The 20,813-nt window shown below is 33.2% G+C and overlaps 4 protein-coding genes, 2 non-coding genes and 1 pseudogene across 9 annotated transcripts; 5 read left to right on the forward strand and 2 right to left on the reverse strand.

The window, feature by feature from the left end:
- Positions 1–1,768: 1,768 nt before the first annotated feature.
- Positions 1,769–7,674, reverse strand: LOC107905858 (protein MEI2-like 5). 4 transcript variants are annotated; one of them, XM_016832631.2, is made up of 13 exons: positions 7,377–7,674; positions 6,634–6,703; positions 6,410–6,550; positions 5,868–6,337; positions 5,323–5,481; positions 5,109–5,225; positions 4,860–5,011; positions 4,279–4,370; positions 3,236–4,202; positions 3,042–3,126; positions 2,873–2,941; positions 2,530–2,709; positions 1,769–2,325 (listed from the first exon to the last, which is right to left on the reverse strand). In XM_016832631.2, the coding sequence occupies exons 2-13, from the start codon at positions 6,662–6,664 to the stop codon at positions 2,203–2,205; spliced, it is 2,586 nt and encodes an 861-aa protein (XP_016688120.2). In that variant the 5' UTR covers positions 6,665–6,703; positions 7,377–7,674; the 3' UTR covers positions 1,769–2,202. The 4 variants fall into 4 exon arrangements, with proteins under 4 accessions (XP_016688120.2, XP_016688123.2, XP_016688122.2 ...); XM_016832634.2 differs by having other exon boundaries at positions 1,769–2,315; positions 7,377–7,662; XM_016832633.2 differs by having other exon boundaries at positions 6,634–6,678; positions 7,377–7,659.
- A 1,818-nt stretch (positions 7,675–9,492) lies between these two features.
- Positions 9,493–11,452, forward strand: LOC107905855 (60S ribosomal protein L32-1). The gene is made up of 4 exons (XM_016832626.2): positions 9,493–9,592; positions 9,738–9,848; positions 10,852–11,033; positions 11,126–11,452. Exons 2-4 carry the CDS (start codon positions 9,759–9,761, stop codon positions 11,253–11,255), a joined length of 402 nt encoding a protein of 133 aa, XP_016688115.1. The 5' UTR covers positions 9,493–9,592; positions 9,738–9,758; the 3' UTR covers positions 11,256–11,452.
- LOC121218065 (uncharacterized) lies at positions 10,120–10,205 on the forward strand (annotated as a pseudogene).
- LOC121218041 (small nucleolar RNA Z195/SNORD33/SNORD32 family) lies at positions 10,281–10,357 on the forward strand. The gene has a single exon (XR_005914312.1). It is a non-coding gene; the product is annotated as a small nucleolar RNA Z195/SNORD33/SNORD32 family (small nucleolar RNA).
- LOC121218043 (small nucleolar RNA Z196/R39/R59 family) lies at positions 10,436–10,520 on the forward strand. Its single transcript, XR_005914314.1, has one exon. It is a non-coding gene; the product is annotated as a small nucleolar RNA Z196/R39/R59 family (small nucleolar RNA).
- Positions 11,453–15,681: 4,229 nt separating the features above from the next.
- LOC107905853 (membrane protein PM19L) lies at positions 15,682–17,258 on the forward strand. The gene is made up of 4 exons (XM_016832625.2): positions 15,682–16,189; positions 16,330–16,549; positions 16,666–16,711; positions 16,836–17,258. The coding sequence occupies exons 1-4, from the start codon at positions 16,063–16,065 to the stop codon at positions 16,911–16,913; spliced, it is 471 nt and encodes a 156-aa protein (XP_016688114.2). The 5' UTR covers positions 15,682–16,062; the 3' UTR covers positions 16,914–17,258.
- A 177-nt stretch (positions 17,259–17,435) lies between these two features.
- On the reverse strand, positions 17,436–20,612 carry LOC107905852 (uncharacterized). The gene is made up of 4 exons (XM_016832624.2): positions 20,126–20,612; positions 18,685–19,484; positions 18,483–18,581; positions 17,436–17,771 (listed from the first exon to the last, which is right to left on the reverse strand). The coding sequence occupies exons 1-3, from the start codon at positions 20,217–20,219 to the stop codon at positions 18,489–18,491; spliced, it is 987 nt and encodes a 328-aa protein (XP_016688113.1). The 5' UTR covers positions 20,220–20,612; the 3' UTR covers positions 17,436–17,771; positions 18,483–18,488.
- Positions 20,613–20,813: the final 201 nt, after the last annotated feature.

The raw sequence follows: 20,813 nt of genomic DNA on the forward strand, positions 1-20,813 counted from the left end.
TTTGGTCATCAAAAGAAATCAAAACTTTTACAATTACGACGAATTCCTTTATTAAATATGCCTAGTTAGTCCGGATTTCTACTATACCATGTTAAATCCATCGGAGATTACTCTGAGTAATGACGACTTTCTTTCTCCTTTTACATGATTTGTATCATATGGCATGCTAAAGATGGTTTGTAATAATTAATGGTTATTTTCTGCTGTGCTTGTAGGATGGCTTACCGTGATAAAGGCCTTCTTAATTCTACTCTTATCCAAGGCACGTTCGAGGGTCGAAGCCAGTTGAAAACACAGGAAAGCAAATGTTACTTCCTCAAAGATCTTGAGATTAGAACGAGGAAAAGAAAAACATAAAAACATAAAATCAAAGCGACTGCTAACCTCTGTGCTACGATATTGTGTAAATGGGGGACCAAATAGCTTTGATCTTGCACCCCAAAGCCTCTATCAAATAAGGTAAGCCGCAAACTTTTCATTAAGGCTCCATGTTGATTTTTACCAGGGTCTCTTCCACTCATCTTGTCCACAAGGACCACAACTTCGTCTATGTTGGTATAAGAGGTGATAAGCGTGTGGGAGTGTGTGTGTATCTAATATGTTCTCTTTTCTTTAAGTATGAAGAGAGGTGGAAAAAGACATGTTGAGTTTTGCTACCAGATAAAGAACAAGTTGCACTGCAAACAATTAATAATGATTGATTGATTGCAATGTAATATTGTACCTGCATTTTGAAAACATTCAAAATATGAGCATTAACCATCTTTAATACTACCATAAATTTTTTTTGGCTTAATCACAAATTTAGTCACTAACATTTACATATTTTGTCAAAATGACCCTAATTGTACTTTTGAACCTTTTTTACCATCAACCTTTGTTTTTTTTTTTTCAATATGCTTTTTTAACAGATCTAATGAAACGGGGATGATATAAAATATCATATGTGAAATATTTTTAATGAGATAAAATTTATTATTTAGATAACTCAATAAAATAATTACATATAAAATAAATAAATGATACATTAAATTAAAAAAATAACTCCTAATTTAAAGAAAATAAACATAATTATCTAAAAAAATTAACTCAATAGAAAAACTTCTCAATAAACAAATGTATGAAAGAAAAGAAAGACTGAAACTTTAAAATTTACTCATTAAATTTGTTAGAAAAAACATATTGAAAAAAAGAGCAAAGATTGATGGCAAAAAAAAGCTCAAAAATACAATTAAGACAATTTTGACAAAATATGCAAACATTAATAACCAAATTTATCATTAAGCCTTTTTTTTTTGATATAATTAAAATCTTGATTGGCTAAATAAAATTTAAAGCTAATCATATTTAAACCTACTATAATGAACTAAACAAAAAGTAATCATAAAAAATTACTATTTTAATCATTTTAGCAATTGAATTCTAGTCATACATATTAAAATTAATCAATATTAATATAATAAGATATAAGGAAAATTATTTGATACACTGTAAGTGGAGTTTTTTAAACTTTACAAGAGGTTAAGAGTTCAACAAGTGTATTATAAAGTGTAATAGAAAAAGAAAAAATTAATTACATAGGTAAATATGACACTTATCACACTCAACTCACTTGTAAAGTCTAAAAAATTCCACTAGCAATGTATCAAATAATTACCCAAAATGTAATTCATATATTTAATATATATATAATTCTAGTAAAAAAATTAAATGTCAAAAAAGAGTTTTAACGTATGAGATGTAGAACATACTTTCAACGAGGATGCACTGCACAGTCTAATTTTGTCATTTACATCCATTTCATAGAAAACTAAGATATGTGACAAACAAATGTCTTTTTGCACTATACAATTTCCTATAAATGGCACTATGTTACATCTTAACCCTCAAAAACCTCAACTCTTGATAGCAAATATATCCATTTTTTACATAATATTATATATATATCCAACTCCAGATCACCTAAACACAAAAAAGAACCCAAATAATCACGCAGAACCCAATAGCATCTTCTCAAATGCATAAACAACCATGCTCCTACAGCATTTGACCAAAGTCCAAATGCTCTAAGACTACACAAAAACTGCATCCTGTTATAGTGAGTTCATCTCTTCCTATGTTTGTACAGTTGAGTATGTACGAAAAGTTAGAAGGTCACCAGCTTCACGAAATTGGTACAAGGGCAATCTCCTTGATAAGCCGTTAAAAAGTTTCTGGCTCCACATCAGCATCTTTGTCTTTAGCGCCACCTGAAGAATTACCCGAATTCAACCCATTTGGCTGTCGGATAATATTCAATCTGGAGTGCAAATGCTCTGTGATGCCCTACCAAAAACTCCATTATCGTTATTATTATGCATCATGTATATAACCAGCCTTAGTTTTGAATGGAAAAAGATAGCATCTGCTAGTTGAGCAGATTAAAAAATGGTGTCACTTGGTGGAAGTACTACGAATAAAATGCATGCCAAAGAAATTTCAACGTATGGGTTATAATACAGCGGAAAGAACAACAAATATTAATGCTACCTGATCACCATTATCTGGGCCTTCTGAGTGAAAGAGAATTGGGCGACAGCGTTTATCTTCATTCATCAAGCTTGAATTCTGGAAATGGGCAACAAGAGCCACCTTTCCCTGGATTCGAGCATATGCCAAAGAAGCAACTTTCTCACTATTAAACTTCTCCCATTTCTTTCCATTAAATGCCTGCATAAGGTTGCTAAAATAAATGAATCCAAAGAAAACATTCTGAGTCTTCAGTAAGAAGCTCGCCCTTCTCTTCAATTGTAAGCACAAATTTTCTAATTGAGAGAATACATTAAATCCAAACAGTCCTAAGCACACCCATCATATAAGCTAAAAAAATAACCTCATAAAATGGAATAATGTGTGAAGGAGAGAGCATATTGATGAAGGCATAGCCCACATTGCACTTATTCTGCACCGCAAATGGGAATATTTATCAGTTGCAATTGATTTTTTTTTCCTACAATTAATAAAGACAGCCTAAACTGCCTATCACAACATCAAAGTATTACCTTAAAATCAATGGGCAAATAGAGAAAATCATAAGTTCCTTGGTGATTTTCATCAATGGCTGCCAGCAACATCTTTGAGGTATATCTGAGGATCATTATGGAATAGAAATTTTCAAGTTACCACATCAGTATTTCAAACATATAAATGGCCATTTAATATTCATGAACCAGAAGAGTAAAGAGAATGAACTGACTTATTTGGAATGTTTTTTATCATTAGGGTTGTCCGAATATCTTCGCCACTAACAATTTTGTCCAAGTCCAGCTGAAACTTCTTTTTGTTATCAAGCTGGTTATTATTTTCAACTTGTCTGCTCCGTCCATTCTCAGCCAACCCCTCCATACTATTATGTAGTCCTTGGAATGGGCCCTTGCCCAAAAATACAGGACTTAACCTAGGTGAAGACATCATTCTCATACTTGAACTATTCTCAGACACATTCCATGGAATGCTAATACCTGAACTAGTAGCAGCACGGGAACCCCGATTAACCATAAAACCTCCATTATTCTGGCCTACACCTAGGCCTCCAAAGGCAGCAGGGTTCGTGAGTGAAGTATCTGATGATTTGGGGAAGAAACCAAAGTGTCTTCCAAGAGGAACACCAGATGGAGCAGACCCAATGTGATGATGACCATAGTGGGGGGATGAGCCTGAGAAAGACACTTGCTGACCTGAGAAAGACACTTGCTGACCTGAGTATGGAAAGCCATGTCCCTTTCCATTGGATGAAAACGGATGTCCCATAGATGACTTTGGCCAGACTGATGGGTTGGTTTGATCTGTATATGAATTTGAATTTCCCCAAAGGAACTGTGACCCAGATAATGTTTCCATATTGGAACCATTTGAAGGACCAAAAGTAATTATTGTTCCATTATATTGGCTCAACTTTGGCTCTGGCAATGAATGGGAAAGTTGGAATCCAGTTTCATGGGTTGAATTTGTACTGTTAAATGAATAATCTACATGACCACCCCTCCCTAGGTCCCTGCCAATAGGTGCAACTTTTATGGAATTTGACCCTTGAGGGAGCAGAATAGAAGCCAGACCAGGTAAATGGTTACTGGGTGCCGGGCTCATGGTCCTGAAAACAGGGGACTTACTAAGAGAATGCATAGGGCTATGTTCCATAGGACTGTTAAACTGTGCCCAGCTACCTGTCAGGAATATTGCAACATCCTCAGTCAAAACACAATCAAACTGTATGTCCATAGGACTGTAAAATAGCCTTACCTGGAGGAGAATTAGCCATTGGGGAATCAACTTGATGTCTAAAACCCCGAGACTCTTCTTGTTCAAGCTCTTGACTTAGTTGCAGCATCAAGCTAGAAGTTCAAAAAGATAAATAAAAATTTATCATTGCCATACTTCCAAAAACAACAAAGAAAGGAATCAAACAAGCAAATTTGAATAGAGAGTGTGTTGATCAAGCATAAGGATCCAGGTAACCACACTCCTGCAAGGCCATAACTAAAGTAGTTCCCATTGTTTTGGTTCCCTTTGATGGCCTAAATTTATAATCTAAGTAATTTACCTCATCCAATTACAACCAATGCATACGTGTAAAAATTTAACACCGTAGCAAAATTGCACACATGCAGAAACTGATTTGCTCTCTTGCCCAAGTGCCAGAAGAATAAATAGAAGACACTATCAGGTTACACTCAGACAAAATGCACACTCCAATTCTCTCATAGTGCCAACATAATGACAACGAACTTATTTCAAATGGAAAACATGATTATCAAATAAATAAATATTAAAATTTTTATAAATTAGTATTAATAGAAGAATAAAGCCTAAGATATACCCACCTGCGACGAGCTCCTCCAGGGCGACTAGGTTCAAGCTTAATTCGTTTACCAGCTATGTCACTTCTATTAAGTGACTTAAGAGCTTGTTCTGCAGCTCTAACATCATAAAACTCAATGAACTTATGGTGTCTTTTGTGTGGCGTTTCCCTTATCTGCTTTTACACAATGAATAAAGCATTGCAGAAAGGTTAAACATGCAGCCTCAGGTTAGAAGCAAGGAAAATATTTTGAATAAGGAAAAAGCATCACCTCTTTAACCTCGCCATAAACCCCAAATATTTGAAGAAGATCTTCATTTGAAACTGATGGGTCCAAATTAAAAACTACCAAAGTTCCTTGATTAATATCCTTCTCTGATGGATTATCCTGGTGAGGTTAGGAGAAAAAAGTAAAATGGAGAGGCGGTTATTAACGAAAACAATTTGATAAAACAAATTATTGGGATTAAAAAAATGCTCTAGACCTTAGGAATTGAAAAGTGAATGTCAAGTTTTCTCCGTCTTAATGGCTTGTTCTGTAATGCACGCATAGCTGTTCGAGCAGCACGAATGTCATAATAGGATATCATCACAAAGCCTCGGTGTTTACATGCAGTGTACAGAGTTCTAATATCACCATATTGCTGCAAAAAGGGGGAAATATTATAGCACTCAGATTAGAAAGATAGGAAGTAACTTGAATTAGTTCTCAAACCCTCATAGGAGTTAAGAAACAACAGGTTTGGATCAACAACAGCAGTCCAACAATTCAAACTCACACTTCAGAATTTAAAGGGACGTGTTTAACTCTAAAATACATGCAATACTTTTAGCTCAAAAATTGGAAGGTATTACATAGTCAATTGCAGCATCTAAAACCTACATTTTTGGTTCTAAAGGCAATGTATTCTTTCTAGCAATGCATATGTCAAAAAGGAAACAAAATAATGTAAATGTTTAGAAAAGCAGGATACAATTTTACTAGCAGCCCTAAGGTCATATCATCAGAAGAATTTTAAGATTCAATTACCTCAAAAAGAGCTCGTAGTTCTGAATCCTCGACATTACTATTTATGTTCCGAACAAATAATGTCCTTGAAGGATGTTCCCCATATGGATGTTCCCCAGCAATGGTTCCAACACCATTTGGAAGACTATAATGGGGTACACTATTTCCAACAACAGCATCAGCAAGACTCACTTTTGCCATGCCAATGGTCAGACTCTCTTGTGGATCAACTTCCAGTTCCATGCCTCCTCCGCTACCAAAAAGATCACACTCCTCCAAATCTTCAACTGAACTAGGCAAACCACTTAAGTCAAAGTCATCCATTATGCCTGCTAAAAGTTCATTCTCATCATCAGGAAGCAAGTTTCCAAGTGCATTAGCTTTGATGTCTCCCAGAGGTGCATTGCCCTCCGCATCTTGATGGAGATTATTTAGATCAGATGTGATAACATCAAGAGATTGGTAACTCTGATCGGTATCATTTAAGTTCACTGCGCAGAATCAAAATCAGGTCAGACTTTCTTAATACATTAGATAGTCTTTAAAGAACAGATGACACTTACACTTCTCATGTGGAAAAACAGGCAATGAACTAGAGAAAAGGGTAGCATCACTTGGGGCATGGTGGATGTCAGAACCAGAAAAAATTCCCCATGCACTTCCCACTGTCTTAGATTCATTTGCCACTGGAATCTTAGTATGATCTACACCATGATTAACAAGACCGTCAAATGAGAATATAAACTTCGCGGAATAACAGCATAAAATGAACAATTGAGAAATTTACCTGAAGCTGAATGGTCGTCAGACGGCTTCATAGCATTGCCTTTTTCTGCCAAGAACAAGGAAATAGAATACTACCAAGAACAGCAAGAAACACAAAAGCTCAAAATTATTCTGAGAGGAACATGAAAAAGTACAGAATAAAGACCTGCATAATGAACCCACACCGTGACAGGGGATACAATGGCATAAATAATATAAAGTAAAATCCAAAGCTTTATGCCTAAATATTTTGCAATTTGCAAGACTTCAAATCGGAAATCAAGTTCCAGTAAAATTCAAAAGTGTAACATTTTCCAACTATTTTCATAAATCATTACACCTAAATACCAATTCCAAATTTATAACTATCTAAAAGACATACCAACTCTATCAAAGAAACAAAAAAAAAAAAACTTCAGCACAATTAGGATTAACAAAAAAACCCAAAAATACAAAAACTCCTAGAAAAATAAAACCCAAATGTTATTATTAAATAAGCAATAACTTTTAACTAAAAAATCAAAAACCAAGCAATACACAGAAAACTTGTTATAAAAGTTACTAAAACACGAAAACTCAACTCGCTCAAAAAAGAAAAAAAAAGTTAACCCTAGTTCGCATTGACCCAATAATGGTATCAGTACATTAAAATTAAATGAAATAATGAAAAAGCCCACCAAACAGTAAATTGAACCGCACTTCTAAAATTCAAATATAATAATAATAAATCCACCAGAAGAGTGAATAGATAATAGAGAAGATTACCTGAATGTTTGAGTAACTACAGCCAAATTAGGAAAGGAATTAACCGATTTTCAGTGAAAGAAAAAATATATATCTGCCACGATCATCACATACAAAAACAGAGTGACGTGAAGATCTTCTCTCTCTAAAAGACTTTTAATGGGATTTTTTAACTTTCAATAAATTGAAAAAGAGAAATGATGATAATTGGACGAATGGAGTTAAAAAGAGCAGAGAATGACTGAGAGAGAGAGAGAGAGAGAGAGAGGAACTGTGTTGTGAACTTGAGAAAACGGGGATTTAACTGTATTTAAATGTGTTTTTGGAATCCATAAAGACCTTTCTTTCTTTTTTATACGAGGAAAATGCTAAAAAAAATACTCAAATAGCTTACTAATTTACTATACGTGGGGTGGATAGAGTTGTTGAACCTGGTCTTTGACCTCTAGTTTGAGATTAAATTACAGAATTATCATTGAATTGAAGTTGTTCGGAATGTGAGGAATGTGGATGATGACGTCATACTGCTTAGAGTCAATTTGCAATGAAAAATTAGGTTTTCTTATTCAAATATCCTAAAATATATATTTCTCATTATAGATTTTAAATTTAAAAGTTATAATATACTTCGAAGCTTTTGTATTATTTATATATTTATAATTTAATCTATTCACTTTTATTTTTAATAATTTAATTTTTTTAGAATATAAGAATTCAAACCCTTTATTTTTTTTTTAATTTTAAAATTTAAATCTAATTATTAATATTATTAAAAAATTATTAAATTTATTATTATGACATTCTAAAAAAATTACTCAATTGACAACCATTTGACAAAAAATGATATCATAATAAACTTAAATTTAACAAAAAAATTTAACAGTGTTGATAATTTTTAAAATTCACAATTAAAATAAAATATTTAAATTAATTAGTGACATTATAAACGTTGAGATATCAAATTAAATAAAAAAAATAAAAAGTTTAAATCTCATATTTAAGCATAATATAAAAACTAAAATTGAAATTTAATGTTTTATACAATATAAAAAATAAAAGATTATTTAATCATTACACTAATAATGTAGAAAATATTTGATGCGTGTTATAAAAGGTAGGCATTAAATAGTAGTATAAATTTATATATAATGCAACATTTTCTTGATATTTTTTTAAGTGGAATATCTCCTTAAAAAATAGTAAAAGTTTGTTTTTATTTATAAATTAAAGTACGGGTATGAAGTATTTAAAATGCTATGCATCAATCTAATATATAGAAGATGAAATTTTAGTTTTCCTCTAGATTAAAAAAAACATTTTTTTTCTTTTATTTGGAACTAAATATATAAAGTGGGGGAAATTAAATTTAATCTTCCCTTTATTTGTTCTTTTTATTGATAAAAAAATAAATATTCTCAACAATATTATTTTAGGCATTTTAACACTCATACTTTCATTTATGAATATTCGCTAGTTCTCACCAATTTTTTCGAGGCTTTAGAAGCTTGTTCTATTAAAGAAGCACCATAAGAAAATTTATAGTCAATGTCTAATGTTGATTTTGTCAGTAGTAACCTTAAAGGGTTTGAGAAAGCATTGTATTGGAAATTTATGAGAAATAAATTCCACACACAAAAATTATAATATTTTTAAAAAATATTTAAATAAAAACGAAAAAAAGTAATACTAGTAAAATTTATTATTTAATTAACTTTTTGATATTTAATATTATATTTTAATTAATGTCACCAAGCAATAGTTAACTCTTTTTTGTCATAATTGTTGATTTGGTACCAAGCCTGGAAACATAATAGTCAAAACTCAAGTTCTAAATCTTAATATTTCAATACAAAACTTTAATCACTTCAAAGTATGTAGGCACTGCTGTAAATAGAAATTTGGAAATTAAACAGTGTTCAACGGGGAAAAATAAAAAAAAAATTATAAAATTTTGATCCCGCTAATTACAGATTACTTGTACGTTAACAATTCACCCCAAAGTCAAAGACCATAATTTTTTGAATTTTATTATTTTAGAATGAAAATTGGAAAGCCCAATCAAATTGGGCTGACAATAGGACCCGAATGCCTTAACCCAATTGAGGAATTAAAAAATGGGTCAAAACCCAAAATACACAAACCCTAAGAGCCTTCACCCTGAAAAACTTGTATATATTAGCTGCCGCAACTCCATGGCAGCAAATCTGGGACGGTCGACCGAAAACCCTAATTTTCGGGTAAGCATCTCAACACTCCTCCATTATTTGTTGGAGTTCATCAGTTATTTCGCAAATTATTTTACCCTTTTGTGGGGGTTCTTCAGATATTTTGTAAATTATTCCATGCAATTTAAATATCTTTTTTGGTCTATGGTAATGATAGAGGTAAGGAGGAAAAGAAGAAATGGCGGTGCCGCTTCTAAGTAAGAAAATCGTGAAGAAGAGGGTCAAGAAGTTCAAGAGACCCCAGAGCGACCGCAAAATCTCCGTTAAGGTATATTCCGAGTTTTCTGATTTGATTTTATTTTTCCGTTCGTATTTAGCAGCTTTTACCTGTTTGCCGAAGTTCGATCTAGAACATGTTTTCGTGGGGGTTAAATTGAATTTGGGTTAATGTGCTTAGAAAGATGGATCTTTGAGAGGAACTCTGAGTTGCAAACTGCGGAGTCAGTGTCAGTCGACTAATTGATCTATTTATTATAACGGGTCTTGTTTATTTCCTTTTATCATTCTTCGGGTTGTTTTTAATTTTTCATTTTGCAAGTGGATGTGATTATTGTTGTTTGACACCCAGTCTTACTTCCATCTATTGATGGAAGATGGTGATATCAATCGACTTTTAATCTGATCCATTTATTTATCATTCTTTCTGCTGCAGTTTTAAGTTATATTTTTTTGTAAGGCTTGATTTGTTTTAAAATATGCGAGGGGGTGTGATGATATATATCCATCATTTCTGTATTTGAATGATGAAAACCAACATGCACTACCATCTGATCTCTTTTTGTATATATAAATTTTCAAAATTTAGGTCGGTTTTAATTGATTTTGGCTTTTGTAATTGTTAGTTTGTAATTTCCTTGTGTTCCATGATGAAAAAAAATCATTAACCTGATTTATCAGTGATGATTATATAAATAATCACCATCTTTCGGCTGAGATTGTAGGTCTTTTTTTTCAGAAAATCACTAGACATTTGTTAAATATGTTACTTATTCTAAGCTACCATGCTTAATTTCTCTTGAAGCCTGTTGCCCGTGGTATCTGATGTCCAGTTTTTTTGTATGCATAGCTGGACATTTCGTTTTTGGGGCAGATATAAAATTCCGAACAGGTCTTGCGACACAGTTAGCTTCTTTTTATCATACAAGCTTTCTGTTACTAAATCCCTGCTCACATTGATCTGCTTTTATTTCTTCCTTAAAACCCTTTTTTGTTTTTTTTTCTTCCCATGCTTGCCCATTTTAAGGGTGAAACACGTTTTTGTTCTTATACAGACAAACTGGCGTAGACCAAAGGGTATTGATTCTCGTGTCAGAAGAAAGTTCAAGGGATGTACTTTGATGCCCAATATTGGCTATGGTTCAGACAAGAAGACCCGACACTATCTTCCAAATGGCTTTAAGAAATTTGTCGTGCACAATGTCGGAGAGCTTGAACTGTTAATGATGCACAACAGGTAATCTATACATATTGTACTGTATATCATTAATTTGTCTAATATATATCATTTATGTTTGTTTTTCTTAATTGGTTTTTGTTACTTGGCAGGACATATTGTGCCGAGATTGCCCATGATGTTTCAACAAAGAAGAGAAAGGAGATTGTGGAACGGGCAGCCCAGCTTGATGTTGTCGTTATGAACAAGCTTGCTAGGCTGCGCAGCCAAGAAGATGAATGAGATTAAGCTTGTCTTTTATGTTTATCTTTGAGCTTTGTTTGCGTTTCTTATAAATTTTTGGTAATTTTGTTGCTTTAGATGTGGCGATAACATTCTCAACCGGGATTTTGTTTGTATCACGGGAATTATGACTACAATTGCAACCTATGTTTCATGAATTCTCATATCTATAAGCACACGTTATGCATTTGTGCGAATTTGCATGCGAGTTTGGTTTGTTTGGGTTTAATCCTTGTGATTTTTAGACCCTACCTTTAATTGAAAAATAGAACTTCTGGATTAATCTCTATAAAACAAAACCCTACATTATCTAAAAACGAATTTCTCCCCCTGCAATTTAACGGATATAGCTTCAAGGATGTTCATTGGTAAGCTTAATTGTAAATCAGCATTGGTTTCAATTTGATGACTTAGAACTGCAAGGATCCAAACCGTAGCAATGAATAAATGGCATAACTAAATGCAAAAGGTCACTTGAATTTACAACCTGATTCTCTACTACATGGCCATAAACTCAGTACAAGAAAAGAAGCTTAATATTGTGAGCGAGTCTAACCGGTTCTATGCTTGTTTCCTCTCTCTGCTGTAAACTTCACGCCCGTTGCGCGCCCCACGAAAACCATGGCAGTAACGGCTACAACAGCGGCCCCAACTGAGGCAATAATTGAACCCCAGTTGAGGTTCCCGTCCTCTTTCGTGACCCAACACTTATGCTCCTTGCTCTTCTTGCCTTTCAACTCAGCAATAGCTCTCTTCAGCTCCCACAAGCCAGATTCCAACTCTTCCATCTCGCTTGTCATCTTCTCTGACCCTTTTAAGGCCTCGATTTCTTCCATCGCAGTCTTCAGATCAAGCAACTCAAAACTTCCCCTCTCCAACATCGCCTCCAAGATTTCAATTTCCTTGCACAATTCTCGCGCTCCAATCTCTTCTTCTTCACCATTGTCACTCACATTGCCATTTTTTATTTCGTTTTCAACATCAACATCACCATCACTCCACTCCACGTTATCAACCGCATTACCCATATTTTCAAGCTTCCCCATACTTTCTTTCTTATCCGAAACTAGTTGACTCAGATTCACGAGCTGACCCGCAAGATCAGAGTCTAAATCTTTAGAATCCTCGGTTTTTTCACATTTCTCGGTTTCTTCAATTCCGATCCCGATTTCTTTAAATTTATCGTTAATTTTCCCTATTTCTAGCATTAAATCCAAAAACTCTTGTTCCAATTTTTTCTCTTTCAAAACCTCGCATCCTTTGATTTCTTTCACTTCCCCGAATTTCTCCAGTTCATCATCGTTGAACCCTTTCTGAAGCATCGACATTAGAACTTTCCGTTCAAGTTGTTCAATTTCACGAGTTAATTGAACTTCACGTTGGTTAAATTCTTCAATCCTACTCTTTAAAGACATCAATTTATCTTTGTTTTCTAAATTGTAACGGTTCAATCGAGATACCTCGTGCCCTAGGCCCTGACATTGCCGATTCAGATCTAAAAGACAGGTTTCGATATTCAACCCATCCCAATCACCGCCTTCCTTCTCCGCCGTCTGATCAGTGCGCGACCATGGGACGTTGATCATCACAGAGCTTCCCATTAGATTGACCAGACAGATTACCCAAAAGATATCAATTCAACATCTTCACTTCCAAGATCAAATTTTGAAAAAAAATGGTTATTTGACTGATTTCTCGAATTGAAACGAAAAATTTACGAAAGAAAAAGGTATTGAAAAGCAGAAGAAATAGCTTAAGTTTAACGTAGTTAACGGAAGCTTTGACGCTGCTGTACGCTTTGATTGCAAACAAGGCGGAAGCTTTGTTTGCTGCTGATAGATAGTTTGGGGGGAGACTGGACACAAATGTTTTGGCGCCTCAGCGTAAGCAAGGGTGGCACATTATCGGGAGATATTTCAGGGTCAACTTTCAAGCGTGGAGGCTTTTGATTGGCTTTATTTTTACAAATAAATATATTGAAGAAATTACAATTTTTTCATACACGTAGTTGGTTATTGGGTTAGTATATAGTTTCCATTAACATTTAATAATCTTAATTCACTTTTTAAATGTAATACTTTTAATATTTTATCCCGCGTATATTTAGTGGAAGTTAAATATTTAGAATGTTAATTTTTTAATGTTGGATTTGGGTTTTAGAATAATTTGGTTAAAATTTATAATTAATCTTAATTAAATTATCTCTAAAATCTGAAAATGAATACAACTACTAAATAAATTAAATATATAATTAAAAAATCATAAAAATTTAAACTTAATTATTTTAACAATTAATTTTTATCAATTTAATCTTTAAACTTAAATTAAACACTAAAATATTAATATCGTTTTTTAGGTATTAAAATATATAAATTTGTCAAATACAAATCACAAAAAAAAATCCAAATATCAAATTAAAAAAATATTAAACTTAAATACTAATTGATGTATTAAACATATTCAATACATAACTCACCTACAATAAAATGTATAGAATTCATTTATTAAATATGTATTAGATAATAATGACGATAGAAATATTAGACGGAAGCCAAAACCAATATTGGTGTTTAGTTTCATGTATCATTTTGAATAAATTAATATTTTAAAAATATTTATATATAATTTTTAATAAGATATATTTTATATATTCATAAAAGATACCTCGGGCATAAATATTTGTATGTAAATATAAATTTTAAACTGAAAATATTTCATATTGAATATTTTTAAACATCAAATAAATAAAACATTTTAAAATATAATCAATTATGGGTACCTTAAAAAAAAAGTCATCCAACTATGTCTTTTTTAGTTACTCAACTATTAATTTTTTTTAACTTAATCATTCAATTTTGCGAAACTAAATATTTTAGTCACTCTCCTGTTTGTTGTTATTAGATGAGTGATGGAAAGCTCAAGCCTAATAACAAGTTTAGCCCTTTAATGTTTACGTATTCTATCAATTTGATCTAAAATTTTAAAAATTTAATAAATTTAACCCTCAATATTTATAAAACTTGTCAGTTTAGTTCTAATTCTAAAAATTTCAAAAGAAAAATATTTAAAAAAACTTCATTTTTTTTAAATATTCCTAAATGTGACTCCAAAACCTGTTGAAGAAGAAGAGTTAACACCATGTCCATTTGTATTGTGCTCATTTTAAACTAGTGCCACCTTCATGAACATGGTAAAAACTCAAGCTAGCTTAAATCCAACCATCTATGTGTCATATTTTAGATTAATATAATATTATTTAATTAAATTTCTCTCAAAAAAATTAACAATTTTTAAACTATTACAAAACAATTATTTTAAATTTTGCTTATCTTAAAAATATACAAAGATCTAATTTTTGAGTAGAGAAAACAATGTAATGTGAAATCTTTCATGAAATGAAAAACTTAGGAAAAAAATTTCGTCTTGTTTTTCCCGACTTAGACAAGTCATCAGTAACTTTCAAGCTTTGGTAGTCCAAACATGTCAATCCCAAAATCTAATCCAAGAACTAAAAATATGAGTCGAGCTAAACTAAGGGAGATAACTTTGTCGATTCCATATCTCATAAGGATATCCAACTTCATCTATCTTTTATATCCATCAATACATTTCATTCTCTCTCTCTCTTTTTTTTTTGAATCATTTAATATAAATTTTCTTCTTTTTTTTTTAAGTTTTTACGTACATATGTTTTGGTTTTTTTATTTATAATTATTTATACTTTTTATATTTTAAAAAAATTATCCAAAAAGGAAATTTTTTAATATTTTTCCTTTTATTTAGAAAATTTTAAAGTTAGAACTAAATTGATAAATTTAGTAAATGTTGAAGGTTAAGTTTATTGAATTTTTTAGAATTAAAATTAAAATGATAAAGTTTGGAAACATTGAGAGCTAAATTTGTTGAATTTTTTAGATTAATACAATAAAAAGTGCTCACATTAGCTTTTTGTCACTCATCTAATAGAAACTAACGGAAGAGTTACTGAAATATTTAATTTTGAAAAGTTGAATAACTAAATCGAAAAAATTAATAATTAACTGATCAAAATAGAACAAAAAACATAGTTGAGTAACTATTCTTATAATTTAACCTTTTGATTAATTAAGTAGGAGACTAATATCTCATGCTTTATATACTTTTTATATTATTTATTTATTATAATTTTATTTTAAAAGATGAGTCTAAATTGGACGAATCTATTTAAAATTTTATCATTTGAGTATATTTCAACACATTCATACATTTATGTTTATATATATAGTGATTTCATATTTTAATTATTTTTCTTTAAATTATATTGCTTACTTTGTATAATTTATTAGAGTGATTAAATTTAAATCTAAATTCATTTTACTTGAAAATTAAATCGTCTCATTATACATCGTAACTTGCCGCGAGAGGCAAGGTAGGAAAGGGGTCCAGATAAACTTCCAAGGAGCCCCTCATCCACTGCCAAAGAATATAAGCATATCATATTTCCTCCCACCAACAAATTACTACTTCAACAACGTAGCATTTTCAAAAAGAATAAGCAGCAAACCAGAAAGCAAGCAAGAATCCGAGGGGTTTCTTCCATGCCTTGCATTCACCATGAAGCCTCCTCTTTACAACCCTACAAATCCCCCCCTTTGGAACAAGAAGCTAGCCTTTGCAAGAAAAGAACCAAACCCCTCGTTTGACGCCATATATATTACCTTCTCATACGCACAAATCACATGTGCTTGTCATAATCTTTCTTGGTCTCTTCTTTTCCCCTTCTGTCAGCAACTTTTAATCTTTAAAATCATCAGAAAAAAGGCAGGCAATGGCCAATGATCAAATGAAACCCGTGGCTGGTCTGCTTTTGTTCCTTAATTTCTGCATGTATGTCATTGTTTTGGGGATTGGTGGATGGGCCGTCAATAAAGCCATCGATCATGGTTTTATCATTGGTATGTCACCATCCTTGTATTTGCCTCTATCCATAACCCTTCTTTTATCGCAAGTAAATACTAGTGTTAGAATAGAATATAACGTATTCCTAAGGTTTTAATTTTTTTAGTGGGATTCTTTATGTGACACCTCCATGCAGGACCTGGCTTTGAACTTCCCGCGCATTTCTCACCCATTTACTTCTCCATGGGAAATGCTGCCACTGGATTCTTCGTGACATTTGCTATGCTAGCCGGAGTTGTCGGTGTAGCATCTGCCATTGCCGGCATTAACCATATCCGTTCATGGCATGCCAGTAGCTTACCGTCAGCAGCTTCGGTTGCAGGCGTTGCTTGGACCCTTACTCTACTTGCCATGGGGTCAGACACCCTCTTAACTCTTGCCATCTTCAGACACTAGCTTTTAACATCCAATCTAAAGTTGAAAAATATCCAACCCTTCGTTTCTAAACTAACCTGAAAATTTTCTTTCGCAGATTTGCCTGCAAACAGATTGACCTTGAAATCAGGAATGCTCGTCTGGTAAGAATGAACTTCACCACTCACCCAATTAAAACCTCCATCACATTTTATTCCTTGAAAGAAATTGCAACATACATATGTATGTGAATCTGTTGGCTAAAGTGAATGATTTCTTATTTTGCAGAGAACAATGGAAGCATTTATAATCATTCTTACAGTTACACAGCTATTTTACATAGCAGCGATTCACGGTGGAGCTTAAACGATATATGTTGAAAACATGGTTAAATGCTCCGTGATTGCGTCTTTATTTTATATCTTTTATCGCCATGAATTTTTCTCTTTTGTATTCATTTGATTCTTTAGATGTAATTGGTGTATGATACAATTGGATTTTTACATCTTGTAAAATCTTCTGGTGCAATAACAAGATTTCATCAATCTCCCAATGCTTCTCTATCTTTGATGTCCAACCAGTAAAGTGACATTCTTCACATACTAGGTTAATTCGATTAAGTTTATTGAGTTTCGAGTTTCATATTTAATTGATCCCAAAGAACGGCTAGGTTTCCGGTTCCAAAACAAAGCAATGGTTACTCAAGAACATTTTTCTCCTCAAGGCAGCCCTAATCAAAGAAACTAATCTTCAATCATGTACAATCCATGATTATAAAGTAGTAGTATTTAACACCTCTTATGATCTTAGCTAAGAAACACTAACCATAAATTTGCTGTGGAAGAAACAGACAAAATTCAGAATATCGGCACTGACAAAGCAACCATGTTGAAATTACACTCAAAAGCCTTGGTATTCTTTAACGAAACTAGTCCACACGGTTTGGAACAAGAACTAAATAACCTAGCTAAGAAACTAAGCCGCAAAAGTGACAATAAAAGAATGTAATCAAAGCTAGGAACCAACAACTAGCAACTATCAGCATTCACAGTATAACTACGACAAAATTTCATTACTGTTTTTCTAGCTAGGTCTGATGCCCCTTATTCTTAAAAAAAAAAAGAAAACACATCGGGCCTTGAAATGAAATAGACGTATAGAAACCAAACCCTTTGTGACTTTGACGAATTGCCATGTCTACTGAAGCCCCATGAACCGATGGTTCTGCATTAAAAAGAAACCGAACAATATATCAGGCACATGACTCAGCTTTATGTTAAGTTATGCAAGGGGGTAATGACAGAGCCACTAATCAAGTTTCTTCTTTTTATTTTTTTGTTTTTTTAACATGGAACAATATATCAGTATCAATCACCAACAATTAAGTTGACCAAGATATTTTCCCCAGTTGACACTAGAAATTGGAATGCTGTACACATATAGACATCCAATCATTTATATGGAACTTCTAAGTTGGAAATGGAGGGGAGGTCAAAATACAATTGCCCTTGGCAGATGATCCTTAATTCCATGAGGCAGGCAATTAATCCCAGACATAGCCTTCAGCATATTATGCAAAGCCAAATTTTGCCAAGTTTTCTAGAGGATAATTGAAGAAAATGAGCGCATCAATTGAACATGCTACCATATACTGTAATAATGAAGCCAGAAAGAAAAAGAAAAACACGCACACACAGAGAGAGAAAAATCAAGGCCATTGAAGAAGATTGTAAAAGAATGCCAGATAGTTGAAGAACAACCATACGATATGAGGAGCAATAAGTTCCAGATATCAAGATGCAGTTACATAATCCTAGTGTTCTCATGTGAGCACACACAAGAGGATATGAGCTACCGAGCATATCTTAATATGAAGTACTGCAAACTGTAAAGGAAAGTATACTGCAGTTATTAAATTCAATGGATAAATCAAACCTGCAATTATCTCCCAGAACCAGTAAGAACATCAAGCAATCCGCAGCAACTGAACAACGAGGTTCTTTGCACCACTGGTGGAGTCGAAGCAACAAGAGGCTTGGGAACCAATGCAGCAAATAAACAAGAAAACCCATTAAGTCAACTTAAATAAAGAATTTTAAACCCGCAACTTTAGAAAACAATAGGAGCAAAGATATACCTGCTTTTCAGAATGATCATGGGACTCAAGATGTTGGGGATTTTCCACCACAGTACTACTTTCAGCAGTAGAAGTAGCAGAGGATGATACATTTTTTCCTTCATTTTCTCCCAACTCAACCTGAGAGACACCATTTGAAGAAGGCAATAGTTTCTCTTCACTTTCCTTCAACCCTGGTTCAACTACAACAGACACTGATTTGTTTGCAGAAACTTCTGCAGCATGATCCAGTTCCTCTGGCACATATAACCCACTTTTTACCAAATTGTCAACGTTAGCAGTTTCAACTGCAGAATTACTATCAACATTTCCGACTGCTTCATTCTCAACCAACTTCAGGACTTCTTCAGATGTAACAGTAGCCAGCTTATCCTCATTGCCATATGCAGTCGCTTCAGAAACAAAATTATAGGCTTCTTCCTTAGAATTCTTCTGAGTGGCTTGAGATTCATCATCTGAACTGCTCCTGCTACTGCTGCTACTAGAGCTCTTCTCATGCTTAATGTGCCGAATGGCGACAAGCGTGGTCTCAAGATCCTCCTTAGGTCCCGACTCATCTTCAACTTTAACAGCAAAAACATCATCCGATCTCAATATCTCAGAACTTTCTGCATCTCTATTGGCTTCTTCCACTGACTTGTCCTCAGTTACATGCGATTGAACAGGTGAAGCCCCTCTTTTTCCTTCTTCTTCCCTCTGATTGAATGGATGCTGGTGATTGGGGTCGCCTTGAGATGCGGGGGAACCAACATCGCCACCGTCACTTTCTCTTTCATCTTGGCTTCTTTGATCCCCATTTCCTAGCACCATTTGGTAAAATCAGAATAGTTCTAATCACTAAGCAAACAGCAAGTCTACCAACCCCCTCTAGAAATGACCGAAATAAACACTATAGAAAAACCGAGTGACAATTTTAAATTGACTAAGCGAAATTATCTCCGATGATTTTCCATGAAACCTAACTTAAAAAGAAAAACCATGAGCACATGGCAATTAAAACCAAGAAAAAATAAAACGCACCGGACTATAACTTGAGAAATGATAGAGAAGAATTCGGGATCCAATTCATTAATAGCAGGAACTGAGGTAAAAAACAAGAAAATCTCGGAAAAGGAAAAAAGAAAAGAAAATATCATAAAGTAACCAGTAAGTGATTAAAGAATGACAATCCCAATGAAAAGCAACCGAATCTATTAATCAAGGGTAAGAACTAGAAAATTAACACTATTAGCTATGAAACCTTCAAAGCAAGCTGATTTACTTTAATAAATATCAAAAACAGTAAATCCAGAAATGAATAGCATCGACAGATGGATAATCAAATCAAGATTCAACCAAAAGGACTTCTCATTAATAAATAAAAAAGGAAAATACCCATCATCATTAAAGAGAAAAAGAAAACCCAAAAACAAAGATTCCATAGAAAAGCAAAGCAAAATACCATGTGGGTTGTTGTTAGTTGATGAATTGGTGTTGTTGGTTGCTTGTTCCTTCTTTTTCTTAGCCGCTTTTCTCTTCTTAGAACCTGATGGCATGATTGATGATGATTCCCCCCTTCTCTTTTTTCTCCTCCACAGATCGTGTGAGGTGTCCCCTAATATCCCCTCTCTCTCTCTCTCTCTCTCTCTATGTGCCTATTTGGCTGCTCTCACTCACCGTGAACTATCCTACCTGTATAATACACAGTAAATATTAATATTTTGTAGCTGTGGTTTCAGAAATTATACAACAAAGTAGTGGCAAAACCCAAAGCATAATTGGTTGCTAGTGCTACAATTCAGATTCTGCTTCAAGCAACGCTCTGTGCATTCTCTCTTTGATGGTTAAAACATTTTGTCCTTCATTAACTTGTTTTTATCCTGTGCTTTGCTAAAATGGGACTTTTTATTTTATGGCAGGTACAACGAATAAGTGACATTTTTTAATTGCGCCATTATTTCATTATTATTCATTTATTTATTTATAGCCACATGATTTTTGTTAGTATACTACTTTTATTTTTATTTTTATTTTCTTTGCATTTTTTGGGGGGATTTGATTGTTTCTCTAAATCTGGACTTTTTTATAAAATACACGGCATTGATGGGCCCATAGAGGGTACTTCTGCGGTATATTTGAAAAATGAAAAT

The sequence above is a fragment of the Gossypium hirsutum genome, chromosome D05, assembly GCF_007990345.1.
Source record: "Gossypium hirsutum isolate 1008001.06 chromosome D05, Gossypium_hirsutum_v2.1, whole genome shotgun sequence".
NCBI lineage: Eukaryota > Viridiplantae > Streptophyta > Magnoliopsida > Malvales > Malvaceae > Gossypium > Gossypium hirsutum.

Coding starts and splice junctions, on each gene's coding strand:
- LOC107905852 (XM_016832624.2), bottom strand. CDS start 20,219: ATGCCATCAGGTTCTAAGAAGAGAAAAGCGGCTAAGAAAAAGAAGGAA. Junction 19,485..20,125: donor AACTAACAACAACCCACATG/GTATTTTGCTTT, acceptor AAATGGTGCTAG/GAAATGGGGATCAAAGAAGC. Junction 18,582..18,684: donor ATGATCATTCTGAAAAGCAG/GTATATCTTTGC, acceptor TTGGTTCCCAAG/CCTCTTGTTGCTTCGACTCC.
- LOC107905855 (XM_016832626.2), top strand. CDS start 9,759: ATGGCGGTGCCGCTTCTAAGTAAGAAAATCGTGAAGAAGAGGGTCAAG. Junction 9,849..10,851: donor ACCGCAAAATCTCCGTTAAG/GTATATTCCGAG, acceptor GTTCTTATACAG/ACAAACTGGCGTAGACCAAA. Junction 11,034..11,125: donor CTGTTAATGATGCACAACAG/GTAATCTATACA, acceptor GTTACTTGGCAG/GACATATTGTGCCGAGATTG.
- LOC107905858 (XM_016832631.2), bottom strand. CDS start 6,664: ATGAAGCCGTCTGACGACCATTCAGCTTCAG. Junction 4,371..4,859: donor CCTGGAGGAGCTCGTCGCAG/GTGGGTATATCT, acceptor TTGAACTTCTAG/CTTGATGCTGCAACTAAGTC. Junction 3,127..3,235: donor ATAAAAAACATTCCAAATAA/GTCAGTTCATTC, acceptor AATGATCCTCAG/ATATACCTCAAAGATGTTGC.
- LOC107905853 (XM_016832625.2), top strand. CDS start 16,063: ATGGCCAATGATCAAATGAAACCCGTGGCTGGTCTGCTTTTGTTCCTT. Junction 16,550..16,665: donor CTTACTCTACTTGCCATGGG/GTCAGACACCCT, acceptor TTTCTTTCGCAG/ATTTGCCTGCAAACAGATTG. Junction 16,712..16,835: donor AAATCAGGAATGCTCGTCTG/GTAAGAATGAAC, acceptor CTTATTTTGCAG/AGAACAATGGAAGCATTTAT.